General features: G+C 42.0%; 1 protein-coding gene across 2 annotated transcripts in view; it reads right to left on the reverse strand.

Annotated features, from left to right (window-relative positions):
* Window positions 1-7,543: 7,543 nt before the first annotated feature.
* The window catches only part of LOC108716513 (disheveled-associated activator of morphogenesis 2), a 145,535-nt gene continuing 134,373 nt past the window's right edge, over window positions 7,544-18,705 (reverse strand). For both annotated transcript variants that reach the window (XM_018262697.2, XM_018262698.2), the window contains exons 25-26: window positions 16,246-16,416; window positions 7,544-13,452 (exon numbers count right to left, since the gene is read on the reverse strand). In XM_018262697.2, the coding sequence (XP_018118186.1) occupies window positions 13,237-13,452; window positions 16,246-16,416 (387 nt within the window). In that variant the 3' untranslated portion in view covers window positions 7,544-13,236. The remainder of the gene's footprint in view (window positions 13,453-16,245; window positions 16,417-18,705) is intronic.

Raw genomic sequence — 18,705 nt, forward strand, 5'->3', positions numbered from 1 at the left:
CTGTCTAATAATAATTCTGTCCCTGACAGGGGGAACTATACAGACAGGGTATAGAGAGAATGATGGTGAGAAAAGGAAAGATCAGTTAAGAATGAAAATAGGGTTAAAGCAGGGATCCCCAACCTTTTGAACCTGTGAGCAACATTTAGTAGTAAAAGGAGTTGGGGAGCAACACTAGCATGAAAAATGTTCTTGGGGTTCAAAATAAGTGCTGTGATTGGCCATTTGGTAGCCCCTATGTGGATTGTCAACCTACATTGAGGCTCTGTTTGACAGTGCATCTGGTTTTTATACAACCAAAACTTATTCAAAACTAATGACCTGCTTTGAGGCCACTGGGAGCAACATCCAAGGGGTTGAAGAGCAACACGTTGCTCACGGGCTACTGGTTGGGGATCACTTGGGTTAAAGAGACCATAGATGCCGTGATAACGTATGTACGATATCATACGATATTCAGTGTGTATATGGCGGGAGACGACTGATATCGGCAGAGGACTTGGATGTTGGTTGGCTCATTGTTCGGGCCTCTGTTACGGCTGAATCAGATACAAACAGAATTCTATAATTTCTTCCTTTATATCTGACAATTCAGCTGTAACATGTCTGTATTGAAAATGAATGAACCAATGGTTGCAGGAAAGATTGGAATTGTTTTCTATGACCACCTTTAGGGAGTAGAGAAGAGGACAGGAGAAGAGGGAGGAGAAGAAGAGGGAGGAGAATAGGAGAGGGGGTGAGAGACCAAAAGAGAGAGGAGAAGGGAAAGAGGGTTAGGGAGAAAAGAAATATAGAAGGAGTTAGAAGAGAGAATATGGGGGAATAGTAAGGCCAAACAAGAGAAGGAAAAGGGGATTGGGGAGTAAGGAGACAAATAGGGAGTAGAGGGGAAATATATAAGAGGGAGAATAAGGCAAAACAAGGGGCAAAATAAAATGGCAAGAATGAGAGATGGAAGAAGTGAGGATGGTAGAAACAAAGGGAGCAGATAAAAAAAATGGAGGCGTTCAATAAAAAAAAGCTGGAGACTGGTTAATGGGCCCCATGTATAAATTTCCCTTGTGAGCCCTCACATTCACTTAATATATTTAATATGCAGTGGGGCATTGTACATACATGACATTCTTGATGCTCCAATGGGAATTGCAATAGAAGCCTGTCAGTAGTGCTGAAACCCTACAACACGGAATCAGGTTAAAAAACAAATAAACTGCCAGTCTTTACTTTCAAGCAAAAGGTTCTCCTTTTCCCTCTGATTCTTTATTTGAGTAAAATGGGACCCATGGAGGTGAGATGTCCGTGTGCTCAAACCTGACTGGAAAACAAAGTGCTATCATTCCAGATCCACATGGTGTCACTCCCTGGATTTTACCCCCCAGCATTTCTGCTCCTGAGCTTCCAGCCATCTCCATTCATCAACATAAGGAAAGGGAAAGGCACAAGAATCTGGATTGGAAACAGAAAAGGAAACTCCGAGCACTAAATGTTTAGATGAAAGTCAAATGAATGATTTGTTTATAAAAAAAATCCAGGTTTAATTGATTGAAAAGCATAGAATGGAGTCTCTGAGGCCCTGTAGAAAAACAGTAGGAATGGGATATAGGTGGTATAATGAAGCAAGATGGCATCATTAGGGTAATGTAGTGACAGCAGGACATGATGTCAAGAGCGGTTACTCAGTAGGGTGAGATGGTGATGTTAGAGTAACATAAATACAGTAAAAGAAGACAATGAAGATGGTTGAACAAAAAGAAGACAGAAGAGTAAGATGGAGACAGTAGGACGAGATGAGAGTGTAGGCCAAGATGACTAGAGTTGGGAAAGGTGGTAACAGAGTGAAATGGTGATGGTTGGGTAAGATGAGAGATGATGGACAATATGTGACAATTGAATAGGACAGAGACAGTAGGACAAGATTGAACAAGATAGAGACATTAGTGAAAGATGAATACTGTAAGAAAACATGGCAACAGTTGATTAAGTTGGAGACAGTAGGGCAAAATGGAGAAAGTGTGAAGATGGAGATTGTAGACCATGACGGCAAGAATTGGGTAAGGTGGTAACAGTAGGGTGATGGTAAGGTAAGATGAATGGACAAGATTGAGATACTAGAACAAGATGGAGACAGTGGGAAAAGATGATGACATAAGCACTAGGCGAAGACCGTAAAACAAAATGGTGACAGCTGAACAAGAAGAAGACAGTAGGACAAGATGGCAAGGTTGGTTAAGGTGGTAACTGTAGGGTAAGATTGTGATGGGAGGGTATGATGAAGAAAGAGGGAGAGGACGGTGGCATCTGGACAAGTTGGATACAGTAGGGCAATGTGGTGACAATTGCATTTATATTTCCCCAACACTGTAGTGTAAGGGGCAAGTCATTCCTTTTAGAAGGTAGAAAATTAACTAGATCGAGATGTAGAATTGTAGGAGCTGGATTATGTATTATGTCTGGAAAACCCTTAATCTTAATCAGTGTCCATTAATGAGGCTTGGGAGAGTAAGTACAAACAGTGACATTTGGGGCAAAAGTGCAATTTTATAGAAACGAACACCAGCAATAAAACTCGACATCTGCTGTGCTGCTAATGAGTGTTTGTATAAGGATTAAGCCCAGCAGATGTTAATATATGCGCATAGTAATGAGCTCTCACTATGACTAGTAAATGGCCTCATTACATGGCCTTTAATTCATTAATTGGGAGACCCTGTGAGTCTATTGATATATAAAATGTTTCCAGGCCTGGCTTCTGATTCATTCTTCACACTGTGATTTGCCCCCCCCCCCCATCACTAATCTGCTATTTATTTGCATTGAAGTTCTTCATTCCTCTGGAAAGAGATGCCATCAGATAGAGCAGTGTCTCCCAAATGAAAGCCAGCTGGTCACAAAGATCTGATCATCTTTCAGTGATCAAACCCTGCGTTTAAATGTTTTCAGAACCAGTTAAATATAAAAGTAGAGAAAAGAGACTGGTGTGTTATACCCCAAGGGTGGGGAATCATCTCTGATTGTGGAATTAATAATGGAATTTTCTTCAAAGAAGTCATCAAAGACATTAAGAACCGTCTCTGGGAAACTCTAAGACCAACCTAAGGCCTTCAGCTCCTGTTGATCTACAAATTTCTTAATAAGGCACATGGTATGTCACATGTCAACAACTGTCAGTAGGAAGGAAGTGGGGACAGAAGTTAAAGTAGGGCAGTAGGGTTGAGACAGTAGATCAAATTATTACAGTAGAATAAGATGGTGTCAGTATGTCAAGGACAGAATCAGCACAGTAGGAAAAGATGGAGAAAGTAGGACAAGATGGAGACAGAAGGTCAAGAAGGATAGAATAGAGAACATGAAGTCAGTAGGGTAAAATGGTGGAAGTAGCTGGAGACAGTAGGACAAAATTGAGATAGTGGAGAAAGTGTAGCAAGAAGAGGACAATAAGACAAAACAGAGACAGCAGAGGAAATAGAGACAGCAGGGCAAGATAAGGATAGCAGAGAAAAATGATTAGAGTAAGGTAAAATTGTTGCCCCAACCTGCAGTCCTTTATTTGTTATTAAATTACTGTGCCCACTGAGAGCCTGTTGGGGGCGCTGTTAGCTGAGCTTCTGAATAGCTGAAAGGCATTAGCTGGGACATCTACCCCTTTATTGTCAATATTACAGAAGCAGCGAAGCCATTTAGCTGAAACCTACTCAATGAATCCCAATATATATAATGGGGGGCACCAACACTATGTGACTCTTGTAGAGTTCTTAGTGTGACTGGGGGGGCACTTTCTGCCTATAATTCAGTTTGTGGATTTCCATGTATAGAGCATTTACTACTACAGGGCATATTTATAGAGCTGTTTAGTAATTGGCACAGAGAAGCAGTTTTGGGGCAGTGGGGTCTTTGTACTTACAAGGTTCTCCCCATCTCTGACAGGAATAACATTTTGGCAAATAATCTAGGCAGCATTGTTGGGCACAGCAGGGATGGTGTTATTTGAGGAGTGGGTCAATTTGTCAGACATGCAAGAAATTCTCTATTATTGGTCTCATCTGGTCACTAACTGCAGAGGTGTGTAACATGGTTCTTTTGGGGTACTGGCTTCTTTTATGGCCCCCACTCATACAATGCAGTTATGCAGAGCTCTTGATAAGCTCTATTGTAAGGGGAGGGGGGATATGATCACTATATATAAATATATAAGGGACAGTAATGAAATAGAGAAACAGAGAAGAGCAACTAAGATGATAAAGGGAATGGAAGGGATTAGTTATGGGGAAACACTGGCCAAGTCAGGATTGGTTACACTGGAGAAGAGACGGTTAAGGGGGATATGATCAATATATATAAATATATCCTCCTTAACCAGCATTGGAGTGGACCCCACCAGCCTAGACCCGCTCCACACAGTCTGACATTTGCCTGTTTGTCCCGCCCACTCTATCCTTGTGTCCTGCCTGCTCCGTCCACTTGCCCCGTCTGCTCCTCCTGCTCCCTGGTTCGCATGCAGATCCGACCCTGTATATACATATATAAGAGGCAGTAATGACATAGAGAAAGTACAGAGAAGAGCAACTAAGCTAATAAAGGAAATGGAAGGGATCAGTAATGAGCAACGCTTGGCCATGTTGGGATTGGTTACACTGGAGAAAAGGAAGTTAAGGGGAATATGATCACTATATCACTAAATAAATAAGAGGCTCATATAAAAACTCCCTAATGCCAGTATATCCCTCCAGCAGAAACAAGGAAGCCAAATAGATGAAAGGCGATGTCATGTATGGAGGGAAAGGGATAAAGGGAAAACTGGGAAATTGTAGAACAAAAAAAATCATTTAAAGGGGTGCTACACCTTTGATTTAACTTTTAGTATGTTATAGAATGACTAATTTTAAGCAACTTTTCAAGTGGTCTTTTTGTCTTTTTTATAATTTTTAATTATTTACACTCTAGCGCAATCTTCTTTCCTTGGGGGCAAGGATAAGGCTGCTGCATATTTCCGTGAGGTTTCAAACACTATATTCAGTTAGTGTAAAAGAAAATATTTTTGCATAATGGAATATTTTTTCACCATGCGCATGAATTCACCAAAATTCCCCCCAGCTTCATGTGTATATTCAGCCACTAGGTGGCAGTGTGATACAGGGATCACTATAGTGCAGTTCTATTAGGAGGTGGCCCTCTAGTGTCAGGGAGAGGTAAATATCCAACGAAAGAAGTTGATGGAAGAGCAGAATTGCCCCAGGCCTTTCTGGTTGATGTTTGGGGGTTATTTATTGGCCAAATATATGAACTTTGGTGACAACCTCAGCTACTGAGTATCTATGTATGTAACAAATCTGCTATTTACTATGCAAAGTGACCCTCCTGCCCTAGTGCAGCCCTGGGACCACTCAGCAGCTCCTTCTTAACAAATATAGTGGAGCCTCTGAGCAAAGACCTTATTACATTGATACACGGATTATGTATCAATGAGCTTTTTTCCTGGTGTTACTGGCCCTTTAAAACTATTAGTACCTTAATCCCGTTGTGGTGTATTACTAAACACATAAGAAGCCCCCGCTACAAGGAACATGTCACACGAGTAAGAAGCCACCAAGTGAATATCCTGACCTGACTGATCTGAGAAATAACCATTAGTATCCTTTGCTGTGTTTCCCTCTCGGCTCCCGGAATAACGAGCAGATTAAACCAATTATCAGTGTTTATTTTCCCGTATGGGCCCGGCGTGCGCTACACAAGGAAAGTCATTCACACAATTCCTACTGGAGCAGCCGCTCGTTTCTCTCAGTGGCACAAGGAAATAGGTAATTGGGGAGCAGTTTGGCCTACAATGCGGGGTCTATGGGACGACTGGAGCAATTTCACACTCATTGCTGTAATTAGATTGTCTGATGGATCTGCCCCAGAACTGAATGGAACCCTGTGTCTAACTGAGCAAAGACACAAGGGGTGGGATCTGCCCCCAGGTCTCAGCTACTAAGAGAGGATATATGCCAGACATGGGGGCAAAACATCATATATTAGAAAAATAGATAAGGGACAGATCATTATACAGGGGTAGAACTGGGAGAGAGAATGTCCCTCAGTGATACTGGATCTCAGGCAGAATAGATAAGGGACAGATCATTATACAGGGGTAGAACTGGGAGGGAGAATGTCCCTCAGTGATACTGGATCTCAGGCAGAATAGATAAGGGACAGATCATTATACAGGGGTAGAACTGGGAGAGAGAATGTCCCTCAGTGATACTGGATCTCAGACAGAATAGATAAGGGACAGATCATTATACAGGGGTAGAACTGGGAGGAGAATGTCCCTCATTGATACTGGATCTCAGGCAGAATAGATAAGGGACAGATCATTATACAGGGGTAGAACTGGGAGGAGAATGTCCCTCAGTGATACTGGATCTCAGGCAGAATAGATAAGGGACAGATCATTATACAGGGGTAGAACTGGGAGAGAGAATGTCCCTCAGTGATACTGGATCTCAGGCAGAATAGATAAGGGACAGATCATTATACAGGGGTAGAACTGGGAGGAGAATGTCCCTCAGTGATACTGGATCTCAGGCAGAATAGATAAGGGACAGATCATTATACAGGGGTAGAACTGGGAGGAGAATGTCCCTCAGTGATACTGGATCTCAGGCAGAATAGATAAGGGACAGATCATTATACAGGGGTAGAACTGGGAGGAGAATGTCCCTCAGTGATACTGGATCTCAGGCAGAATAGATAAGGGACAGATCATTATACAGGGGTAGAACTGGGAGCAGGCCCGGATTTGTGGAAAGGCCACCTAGGCCCGGGCCTAGGGCGGCAGGATTTTAGGGGGGGGCATGCTGCCCAAGCACACCCTTCTTGGTTCAAAAACACTGGGAATGCGCTGGAAATACAATTATTTTTTACATTTCCCATGCACCAATCCCCATTGCTTTAGTCCAGATGATGAAAATTTGCATGAATAAAGGGGAGGGGACAGGGGCGACGAACGTCAGTGGGCCTAGGGGCACCCACTATGTAAATCCTGCCTTGACTGGGAGAGAGAATGCCCCTCAGTGATACTGGATCTCAGACAGAATAGATAAGGGACAGATCATTATACAGGGGTAGAACTGGGAGGAGAATGCCATTCAGTGATACTGGATCTCAGGCAGAATAGATAATGGACAGATCATTATACAGGGGTAGAACTGGGAGGGAGAATGTCCCTCAGTGATACTGGATCTCAGACAGAATAGATAAGGGACAGATCATTATACAGGGGTAGAACTGGGAGGAGAATGTCCCACAGTGATACTGGATCTCAGACAGAATAGATAAGGGACAGATCATTATACAGGGGTAGAACTGGGAGAGAGAATTTATATTTCTGGGCCCATAGGGGTGCCCCTTGTACCTGGGGTGATCACAAATGACCCCTAATTAATTTACAATGTATAATGAGTACATTTCCAGACATTACAACCCAAACCAACTTGACCCATCCGCCCCTCTCTTAGTACATGCAATGCCCAGAGAATTCTTTGAATGAGACTCACACACGGAATGAGGGAAATAGATTTAATATTTCTCGTATCATTCGATTCTAATAAAAAAGGTGCAAATAGAAAGAACACTATGAACTTCATTTAAGAAAATGTATATTTTACACTGACCAACATCCCAACACCCCCCCCCCCCATCTCCCTGCTGCCATAGGTCCATGGTATCTCTCTGTACAGACTATGAGAAAACTTAGGGCGGTTTCTGCTGAATTGTGCTTAGTACAGGGGAATACCTAAGACAATGGCAGTTTAGACAAGACTGCAACTACAAGCAGTTATTGACTCCTCCATAGAAGCTAGCAGGAGGTTAAGGCAAAGGCAAAATTACATCTCTTAATATTTCCATTTTTGACAAACACAAAGGGTAAATAAAAGCTTAAGTTAAGTTGCCCTTTAACTTAGGCCAGGTAAAGTAAACCAATCAGACACCGGCGGAGGATTCTGAGAGTTGCTGTCTGGGCTCTTTGTTAGAAATCTCTTTCCTGTATTATTTATCAAAAGAAGGTCTCCCCTGTGATCCATAGAGAATACTAACAACAGAAACAACCCCAATACAGTCCCATTCACATGCAGCTCACCCTGTCGTATCCCAGAGCGGATACAGTCATTCACAACACTTTTGTCCAGCCAATCACATCATCCCCTTAAAAGATGGGGAGATCATCATCCAGAATTAAAGGGGAGCCAAAGCCAAACATTAAATGTTTCCAAATGAAAATGTAACTGTAAGCAGCTCCCCAATATCCATTCACTACTCATTCTCACTGTGTAACTGTTATTGTCTGTCTGTCACTCTGTCCGTCCGTTGCTGTTTTCTGCCTGTTAGCAGTCTGTTGCAGGGAATAGAAATGGCGGGACAGACAGACCGTGACAGACAGACACAATGACAGTTACACAGTGAGTGGAAGGATATTGGGGAGCCGCTTAGAAATACATTTTGATTATGAAACATTTTATGTTTGGGTTAACTTGCCCTTTAAATACAATTCGCTATACAAACGTCACAGAGTACATTCATTTCGGGTCAATGGAACTTCCAACGTAACGTCTATTTTTCTACTTTTTCCCCCCTGAAAAATAATCACATTTCTGTTCCTTTACACGTAGTCTTTTCATTCTTTGTTTCACGTATCGAAAAAGCACATACAGACCCACAATCAGTCACATTTTCAGTTTAAAAAAGGTAATTTTGGGGGGTGTAATAAGATATAATTCCTGTACAAGGAGTCACATGGAAACTCTGTCATTTCCCCTGTTTCGATCCCCAGAGGTGCAAAAACATCTCAAGGTTTTGATGTAAAAACACTATTAAAGGGCTGTTGGCAGATTTACAGGGGCAACTCAGAGGTGACATTTCCCTACAGGTTTGACCCTTGATGCAGGTTTGAGGAACATGCCCAGCTGTATAAAGTATTTAGTTAGTGAGCTGTTGTACAAGTATAGAAATACAGCAGCCCTCTGACCCACGGCCACCCTAAACTCTACAGCTGCCCAGTGGCCATTTATTGATGCTGATCAGAGTCATTTACAAGGGGCAGTCAAGGATAAAGAAAGCAAAAACGGGTCTCCTTGCCCAATCAGTAAATCTGTGGAGAGAGTTTGGGAAGACCACCCTTGGGTGGCATCACGGGCATGTTTCAGAGCAGGCAAGACCATGGCACTAATCACTAATAATTGGCATTAACGGGAATAATATTCCCAGCGTTTTTGCTTTGTGTTCAGGGAAACGGGAAATGAGATTTCCCTGTTGTTCCAAGAGCAAAATCCTTACTGGTTTCATGCTGGGGCAGCACTTGGCTGCCATTGGTCGAAGCTTGCGTTGTACGCAAGTAGAGCGCAGTTCCACAAAGGTCCTACAACTCCAGAAATATTGCACACAACATATACACACGCACGGAGGGGGATTTGGGTTTAGGGGAACTTCTGCCGAAGGGATATTAAGTACATGGCTAAAAATATAGCAGAGCTCTGAAGTATTGCCCCCAAGTGACTGATCCCCAGTCATTAGAGAGCTGATAGGTGCCAGTCTGACATTAAACATCTCCTTCCCATTTTATAGCTTCACCAGAACAAGACAAGGGGCGGCACAGCTAAAGATGGGGAAGGGGGAGGAAGGTCCTTTAGAGATTTAACCGTTACTACTTCTCTAATGAATATTAAACCCTAGAAAGTCTCATAACATTCATGGTGGCCACAGTAAATTTGATAGAGAGTCAACTCTGCAGCTAAGGGTGGATTGGCTGACTTGTGTTGCCTTCTCTTTGTTCTACATGCTTGTGACAATGTCTACATGGTTGGTAAAATTAAAGTGCAATGGGGTACCTTATGACTGTCTGGACATGGTAGAGAGTGTAAGGATCAGTAGGACATTCCAATATGATGACAACATGTTCCACCTTTGTTCATGAAGTTTAGGAAGCCACCATACCCAACACACTGAATCAGCCCCAGAGATATCTCCGAGATAAGTAAGGAACATGCTCAGTTCTAAATACTGGCATGCAGGGGTAAATACCCTGATGTCTTGCTCATGCCCACCAGCTCCACCCAGACGGTCAGACCACAGGTTCCTAACTGCTCCAGTGCTTTTTATGCAAACAGTGGGAAAGGCTCTTTGGAACTTAACATGAAGCCTTCAACATTATTTAGTAAATGACAAGTATTCAGCCGTGGACATGCTTGAGTTTAGTATTGATATATGTACAAATAAGGTGCAAGGTCCACAGATCTCCCAACATATACGAAACTGGCTTCTGTTGACTTCTGAGCGGAACAAGAATAGATGGCACCACTTTTGAGGTTGACTTTCCATTCTAAAATGTCCTCCTCATATATTCAACGTCTATTCAAGGAATAGCATACATATATCCTCTAACTTAAGCCTATTTAAATGGGGCATCTATACAGAAGACATCTTTAACCCTAGTTGCAATGTTGGGGACTGAGGGCAATTATGATAAGTAAAGAAGATCTAAGAGAACCTTGTTCTAGAGAGCAAACCTCTTGACATATCAAGATAAACAATCAACATTTTAGCCACCCCTCCATTCAGCAATGCCCAGTTGTCTACACAATCCCACCCCCTTCTGAGTCCTATCCCTTTTGCCAAAACAGTGCCATAAAACTATACACCCATTATTCCCTACAACTACAACTCCCAGAATCCTCAAATCAGTAGCTGAAACTACTGTGTATCAAACTCCGACATTTTGGGAATAACTCCATGTTTGAGCCAATGTAGCAAGAACAGGCACTTTGTAGTCACTTTACAGGTTTATTGTTTGGTTATTATTATTATCTGGAAGTGCTACAAAATCAGTCATTTCAGTTGCAATTCTTTAGAGAAAAACATTAAATATATATATATATTCCATTAGTTACAAACCTGCATTATTGCCCTAAATAACATTAAACAGCTCCCCCTACAGGCTGCCCCACGCAATGGGATGTATCGCTGTAAAAGTGCTCTCCTGGGCCAACGTTCTGGCAACTTACCAGTGGTCTCCTGTTTTCTTCTAAAAGCTGTCGAGTAGGATTACAGCTCCCTACGTCAGGATCTCAATGGCAGATTCAAGGTGCACGTATATACAAAAAATGTTACCCTCCGTATGGCTTTTATATCTTGTTTTAATTTTAGAAAAAAGACCTTAGGATATTACTCTGTAATTCTTCATATCTTTCAAGAAGTCCCATAAAAAAAATTGTACATGAATAACCACTATATCCACATTCCCCAAACATTACTTTCCAAAGCCCCTACTGCAGTGGGTATGCTCTTAAGGACCCTGGTACTGCCCCCCAGGATAGCCCAATGCTATACAGGACAAATACATTGAAATGTGCTGGCCAATGCTTATTTCTTGCCATGGATTTCCCAAAACACTGGACTATTACGACCATGTCTGCATATATATCTGTAACCCTGTTAGAATTTAGGTGCCCCAGAAGCCATAGGTGGTCTTGAATCCAGAAAGGTCTATAAACCTCTGCCCTAACTGGACTTATGTGCTGCAAAGCTTTTTCCTCCTTTCTAAGTTCATGTTGCTCACCCCTGGGGTTAAATGTTTTGGAGATGGGTCCAGAGGTACCCCAACTTCTCATAAGGTACAGTGCAAGATCCTGTGGAAGCATATAGTCATTACCTTCTACACGTACTTAGTTATCTTTCTGGTGCAACTGTTGTCCCTTAGGGGACAACCAACATTAGATTCCGGTAAAATAACCTCTATATATCAGAATAACTGTGGCCAGTGAAGAGCCTATCCTGGTATGTTTCTGATTAGCCTTAACTACCCAACATCAAATGAACAATCCCAGATATACAGTCTAAAAAGGGACATGACTTGTAGAGCTTTGAGCTAATGGCAGAGAAACACATATATTGCTCTTTGTTAACACTGATCAGGAGAAAATACTTGCCTACATCCCTGTAACTCAATTATGCCGTTCCAGCCCCAATGATGTCTGCTAGGATGGAGCAGGACAAGAGAAGATAGTATTGTCTTAAAAGCAAACTTGCCCTAAGGGAAATTTTAAAAAACAGATAATGTCAAGACCACTTGGGTGCCATAATTTCTCCCCCTTCGCTTCCACCTACAGTTACGCTGGTGAATGTTTTCAATTTTATACACGAGTCCCTTCCTAAGAGTTTTGGCAGCAGTTTCTGTTGTTGCTGTGGTGCACAGTCCCGCCATGATAGACCCCACAATCCCCCTCCTGCCCAGAAAGGCTTAGGCCACAGCATTGCAGACACTGACATATAAGCCAATGTCCTTGGGTTCCGATTGAATGGTTCTTATTTATTCTGAATTAAATACTTTGTTTTCCACTTGTGAAATGTAGCTCTATGGGAAATACAATTTGGCACGTGCCCATGAATTAAGGCCCAGAATCTGATGATTCTCTGTTTCTGTTTCTCCACTGTTACTTCTTGTGCTTTTGTTTGGCCAGCCAGAAGGGTTTGCACGCTGACCCCAGGAAAAAGCATCTCCTGAGCCAAATTTAAACATGGCAGCATTATGAAAGGGTGAAAAGTGCGCTCCATTTTGCGATCACACAGTGATTTATATGTTTAGTTTTTAGAAACTGGAGGGAATCCTGGAATTCCAAAAAAAAAAATCTGTTTTTGTGACATTCTGTACAAGATCCATATTTGGACCAGGGTCAGTTTATAGCACTTGCAGCGGGGAACACTCAATACCCTTCGGAGGCTGGAGTATCTAGCAAGAGTGTTGTGCAGAAATGTTGACAGTCGACTGGTGATGCCAACAGTGTGAGTCACGTCCAAGTCCGTCACCGCTCAAGCCTGACCCTTTCTTTGGTGCAGAAACCTATAATTATCTTTATTTCAGTCTGTTTTGGGAGAATCTGACCAGTCTTTATGTGGGAAGGCAGTTGACTTGGAAAAATAAGTCTACATGTTGCTATTATTTCTGAAATGTTGCAAATGAGTGCAAATAATTATTTGGCACTTTATAAAGCAAGATCACAGCGAGTCCGATACGCATTCCAACATTATCTCCTGCAAACTGCTTCTCATCTGGAAGTTCTTCACTTTCCTGGAACCGACAGGCTCCTTGGAGGTGATTCTTTCACAAGCCAACAAAGTTTGTCACCCCACAAGAACCCCACTCGCTGGTGACCCTGAGGCAATAGCCCTAAGTTGACTGGTTGTGTTGGTTCTTTGATACCGCTTCTAATAATTTAGCTTTGTCACGGCCCTCTCTCTACTGGTGTCCAATATCTGATTCCCTGAACGCTTGCGGTTCCTCTTGAGTTTGGATAAGTCCTTGTCAAACACTTCGCCAGACCTTAAGGCAGACACAAGGTCATCAAACTCTCCAACCTCTTCTGAGGTGCTGTCAGCTTTGGCCTTCTTCTGTCGTCTTTCTTTCTCGCGTTGTTCCTTCAGCTGGTGAGAAATAAAAGTTTTGCTTTATTTTTGCTATAGAATTTAATGTATGGACATAACTGATACATTAATTCAGACAGTCAATATATTTCCACCACCCCACACATACCAGGGATGGAATGAAAAACTGTGGGACCTTACTGGGCCCACCACAACCATGAACTCTATAGTCACAACAATATTGCTTAATACAAAATTATTTATAGACATAGACTATAATAGACTTTCAAAATGAACTTTTTAGCATTCTGACTGCATGGAGGTATAAAAGAACAGTTCATGGAGCACAAAGTGAGATTTACTCTTGGAAGACCTGATCCGTAGAACCAGTTCTAAAGCTGATTGGCAGGATTGGATGCATATTAGAATTAATTAGAATAATGTAGACAATTACTTTTTTTGTAGTTATTGTAATTTTTAAGAACATGAAATTCAAATTGTGACCTAATTCCTACAGTGAGCTGTACCCAGTAACCGTATAGCAGATTTATTCTGACGGAAAACCGTTATTGATATTATTAGCATTTTTTACTTATCTCTCTGTGTGGGCCCTCTTCTATTATCCTTCCAAACTGTAATTCAAATCACTGCCAGGTTACCCAAGAGGGTCCTTTGCAAGCTGTTAGACTAATGATACATGTGGTGACTTCTCCACTAATTCAGCTCTCTAACGTCCCTTATTGACAGGAGTAGAATCTGCATTTTAGGCTGAAACTCGCCTGTCAAGTACAGTAACAAGGCGATTCTACTCCTGTAGGGCAGAGACACATGTGGAGATTCGGGGAGAATTAGTCGTCCGACGACAAATCGCCTTTTCTTCGGGCGACTAATCTCCCCAAAACTGCCTTCCTGCCGGCTAGAATCAAAATCGACAGCGGGATGGCGCTTGGATCACTTTGTTTTCCAATGTCGCCTGAAGTTGCCGCACGAGGAAACTTCTGGTCGACTTCGGAAAACAAAGCGATCTAAGTGCCATCCTGCCAACGTTTGTCTCTGACCATAAATGCGCACATATGGGGTAAAGCTTCAAAATATAATTAAATACTTAAAAATCAAATAGTACAAAATGAAGATCAAAGGCTAAATTTGTGGTATCCAGAACAGCTTATGTCCCTGGTGATTCTTCTCTGTGCCCCCCCCCCCATAATAAATAAGTCCTATAGTTCCTTGAAATGCCACTGCCTACATCATTCTAAATGTCATTTTAAGGTGAACGTCTTTTAGAAAGTCCAAAAACTCCCCATATTATAAATGGCTACTCCGCAGCTCAAGACATTAGCCACAATTATTACTCTCTGAAAGGTTTCCTTTGGTCTCTTCATTTCAGGCTCTTTCTTTAAGATAAGGCTGATATTTTACCAAAAAATAAATTAAGTCTGGGTAGAACTGGCATGGTTTTTTAGATAAAAAAATGGAATTGTGCTGGATTAATCCCTTAATTGCCTAATCAGTGTGCTGCTGGGGCCACAGGCAGGAGGAGAGGGTGGCTGTTCATTTTGTTTCTGATTATGAATGACATTGGAGAATCAAGTCCTCTTGGGGGAATAAAGTCACCACTAAAGATCAAATGTGTTCTAATTACCCTTGAAGAACTGTGGCAAGATCCAAAAACATTTTAACAAAGACTTTCAGTCTGTCTATGATTTGGCCCTGTTCCCTGTTACATCCCCGAATAAGTCGCTCCATCAGAGAAAGGGTTAAGTGATGGGAAAATTCATGAACTGGGAACAAATCAGCTCAATGCTTGGCCTTTGTGAAAACATGAAGTATGCAAGGGAAGCGAATTCACATGAACCCCAGGGGAGTGCAAAAAAACTCCATCATTCCTTCAGCTTCTCTCACCCATCCCTGCAAGAAGCCCTAGTGCCATATTATTCTGAATTCTGAAATGACAAGCAGGCCTATTAAGGGAATATCCTGACTGCTATACAATGCATGCCCTTCAGTCTGTCTGCATTAAACTAAGTACAAATGTGTGGGGACTCTTGTTAAGCACATAGGCCAATTAAATTGTTGCCATAGTTGATTAGTAATAAAGAAAAAAAAGACAATCACCCAGATGCACCCAATGTATATGGAACTAAAATAAAGTATAACACAATGGGCCCCACTCCTGCATTAGTATGGGAATACCACAAAATGGTATTAGGTGTGGCTATAATGGCTTGACAATTATGGGTGGATACATCTCATAGAATACTTGGTGCTCTAACACCACACTGTATCCATGTCCAGCTACATCACCTTCTCACCCTACTCTCTCCATCTTGTCCTGCTGTCTCCATCTTGTCCTATGATCACCATCTCACCCTACTCTCTCCATCTTGTCCTGCTGTCTCCATCTTGTCCTATGGTCACTATCTCATCTCATGTTGTCCTACTGTCTCCATCTTACTCTATCTCCATCTTGAACTTTTGTCTCAATCTTACCCTGCTGTCTCCAACCTGCCCTACTGTCTCTGTCCTTGTCCTACTTTCTTCATCTTGCCTTACTGCCTCATTCTTGCCCAAATGTCTCTATGTTCTCCTACTGTCACCATCTTCTGTTGATTTTTCCATTTTGTCCTTCTGCCACCATCTTATGCTACCATCTTGCCTAAATATTGTCTAACTAAACCTGCTTTCATCACTTTTGCTGTCTACAGCTGTTCCTCTATAGGGTCCCACAATTGCGGCTAGCAGTGGTCTACTCTGAGGTTCTCCACTTAACCCTCACTTTATGTAGCTGCCAGCATGGGAGTCCTGAGGAGCTTTAGGAAGTTCAGGGGTAATGGTTCCCAATTTTTTTTTTACCATAGCTTCCATGCGAACTCTGCGCTCCTCTTCCTCCTTTTTCTTCCTCATGTTTTCCAGGTCTTGTTTTGCGTCTGCAAATGACTGCAGGAAGGTGTCAAAGATTCCAAAGAATTCATCCGGCTGCATTTTTCCCTCAACTTCTCCAAAATGCTTCATCGCCTTGGTGTACTATTAATTAGAACAGAATATAAGGGAATCCATAACAAAAATAAGATTCACAAACAAATGAGATACATTTGACACATTAAGTCATATCTATCTGTTTGTCCCTTGCTATTTTCTGCACTGCTGCTTCTGACTGTTCAAACAATGTGGCAGAAACCAGCTGGAAACCATTGATCTTTCAGAATGTCCAAAAAATAGGAAATCTGTACCTCTGGCTCTGACGTGACCGAAAAAATATTCAAAGCCCAGAACAAATAATAAATGGACCATTATGAAAAGGTAGGGGTTCTGTGACATCAGTAGCCCTAAAAGGCCCCAAATCCATTATAATAAATCACAATGTAACTTTTTCATATTCACAGAGCAGAGGCATTTCAACAGTCTCCAGAGTAAGGAGGCTTCACATAAACAGCCAATCATATTCATTTCATTTATAGGGTTTATTTCCAGCCAGAGATCATAAATCAGAGACAGCCAGTAGACGGGAATCAGACGTTGGATTTATCTCAGGCTCATTAGAAGTGGTGTAAAAATAAATATATAGAACGATACTGTATGTGGCCAAAAATATTTGGCATTAAATGGTGCCTATAATGTTTAGATAGGAACACTGCCAATAAACAGTATGATAATTACTGTGGGTCTCAAGCCTGTTGCTCAAACACAGGTAAGGAGCATTTCAAAAGTATGGAGACTTTTTTGGAGGATTTCTCATGTCTATTAAAGTAAAGCAGTGTTGATATGTGGGTGTAGTTGGCCTTACCAGTATCCCAAACATTGCTCATCCTGACAAGACCCACCTCCTGCTATACCATATATAACCAGATAATGGCGGTATGGCTATTCTAGTGAAACCCCCGCTGAGGGATGTAGGGCCCCAAACCCCAAGCACTTGTGTCAGAATGACTGTCCTTTAGAGTTTGCTTGAGAACTAAACAAGGTGTAATTGGTTCAATTGAGCAGGTAACACTTTCAGCACAAGGCACAATTAAAAGCACCCAACTGTTAGAGCTTTGCCTTTAATTAAGGACAACTACAAGATGCAGGGGAATGGGAGGCTTAATGGCCATGGAGTATTAGTGCTATCAGTCTATGGGAAGCACAGAAGCTCATAGGAAGAAACTCTAGCTGCCCCTGCTCTTATATTAACTGCTGGAAAAGCTTCTGCAGTCTGCATGGCTTCCAAGATGCTCTTCAGAGCTGCTCTGACTGTTTTATGACTCCGCTCAAACCATTTCTCACACCTCTAAGTGCACCAGCTCCTTCACTTGTGTTCCATTGTAAATATTTTACTGAAATCCATAGCCTTGGCCAAGGGCTTGTTTAACTTATCTCTGGTGTTTGTAATGGCAGCTCACACGTGCTGAAATCAGTATCACACGTCTGGTCGGGGGGCTCCATGGAACAGACTCACTCAGACAACACAACATTATAAGGACTCAGGTCAGTCAGATTATAATCCATTTCAACAATCTGCAATACCCATAATCAGAGATGTCTTTAGGGGAGTCAAAAATGGAATAATCAACCTGGGCCCTGCTGAGTAGCAGTTTTTTCTTGCTGCAAACCTTTTGCCCTTATGTCTCTATCCTTCCCCAATATCTTGCCCTACTGTCTCCATTGTGTTTTACTGCCTCCATCCTATCCAGCTGTCACTGTCTTTGTCCCTCTGTCTCCATCTTACATTACTTTCTCATTATTGTCCCAATGTCTCCATATTCTCCAACCAACACCATCTTGTTATCCATCTTGCCCTACTGTCATCATCTCACACTGTCTTCATCTTGCCCTACTGTCTCCATATACTCTTTTAGATTTAATCTTTTTCTTCTTTCTCCATTTTGCCCATCTTGCCTCACTTTCAAAATTTTGACTTACTGTCACCATCTTTCCCTACTATCTCTCTTTGCCCTACTTTTGCCCTGCTATCACTATCTTTTTCTATTGCCTCTATCTTGTCTTACTGTTACCATCGTGCCCTGTTACCTCCATTTTATTTTACAGTCCCAACTTGAACTACAGTCACCTATTTGTCCTACTGTCTTTTTTCTTACTTATTGTTTCCATCTTACCCTTATGTCTCCATCTTGCCCTACTGTCGCATCTTGTCCTACTGTTGCCACCTTTCCCTACTCATGTCATCTTGCCTGACTGTCTCCATCTTACCCTGCTATCTACATCTTGCCATTCTGTCTCTATCTAACTCTATTGTCTCCATCTTGCCCTACTCTTAACATCTTACCCTACTGTCTCCATCTTCCCCTACTCTTACCAACTTACTGTACTGTCTCC

The sequence above is a fragment of the Xenopus laevis genome, chromosome 5L (genome assembly GCF_017654675.1).
Source record: "Xenopus laevis strain J_2021 chromosome 5L, Xenopus_laevis_v10.1, whole genome shotgun sequence".
Lineage (NCBI taxonomy): Eukaryota > Metazoa > Chordata > Amphibia > Anura > Pipidae > Xenopus > Xenopus laevis.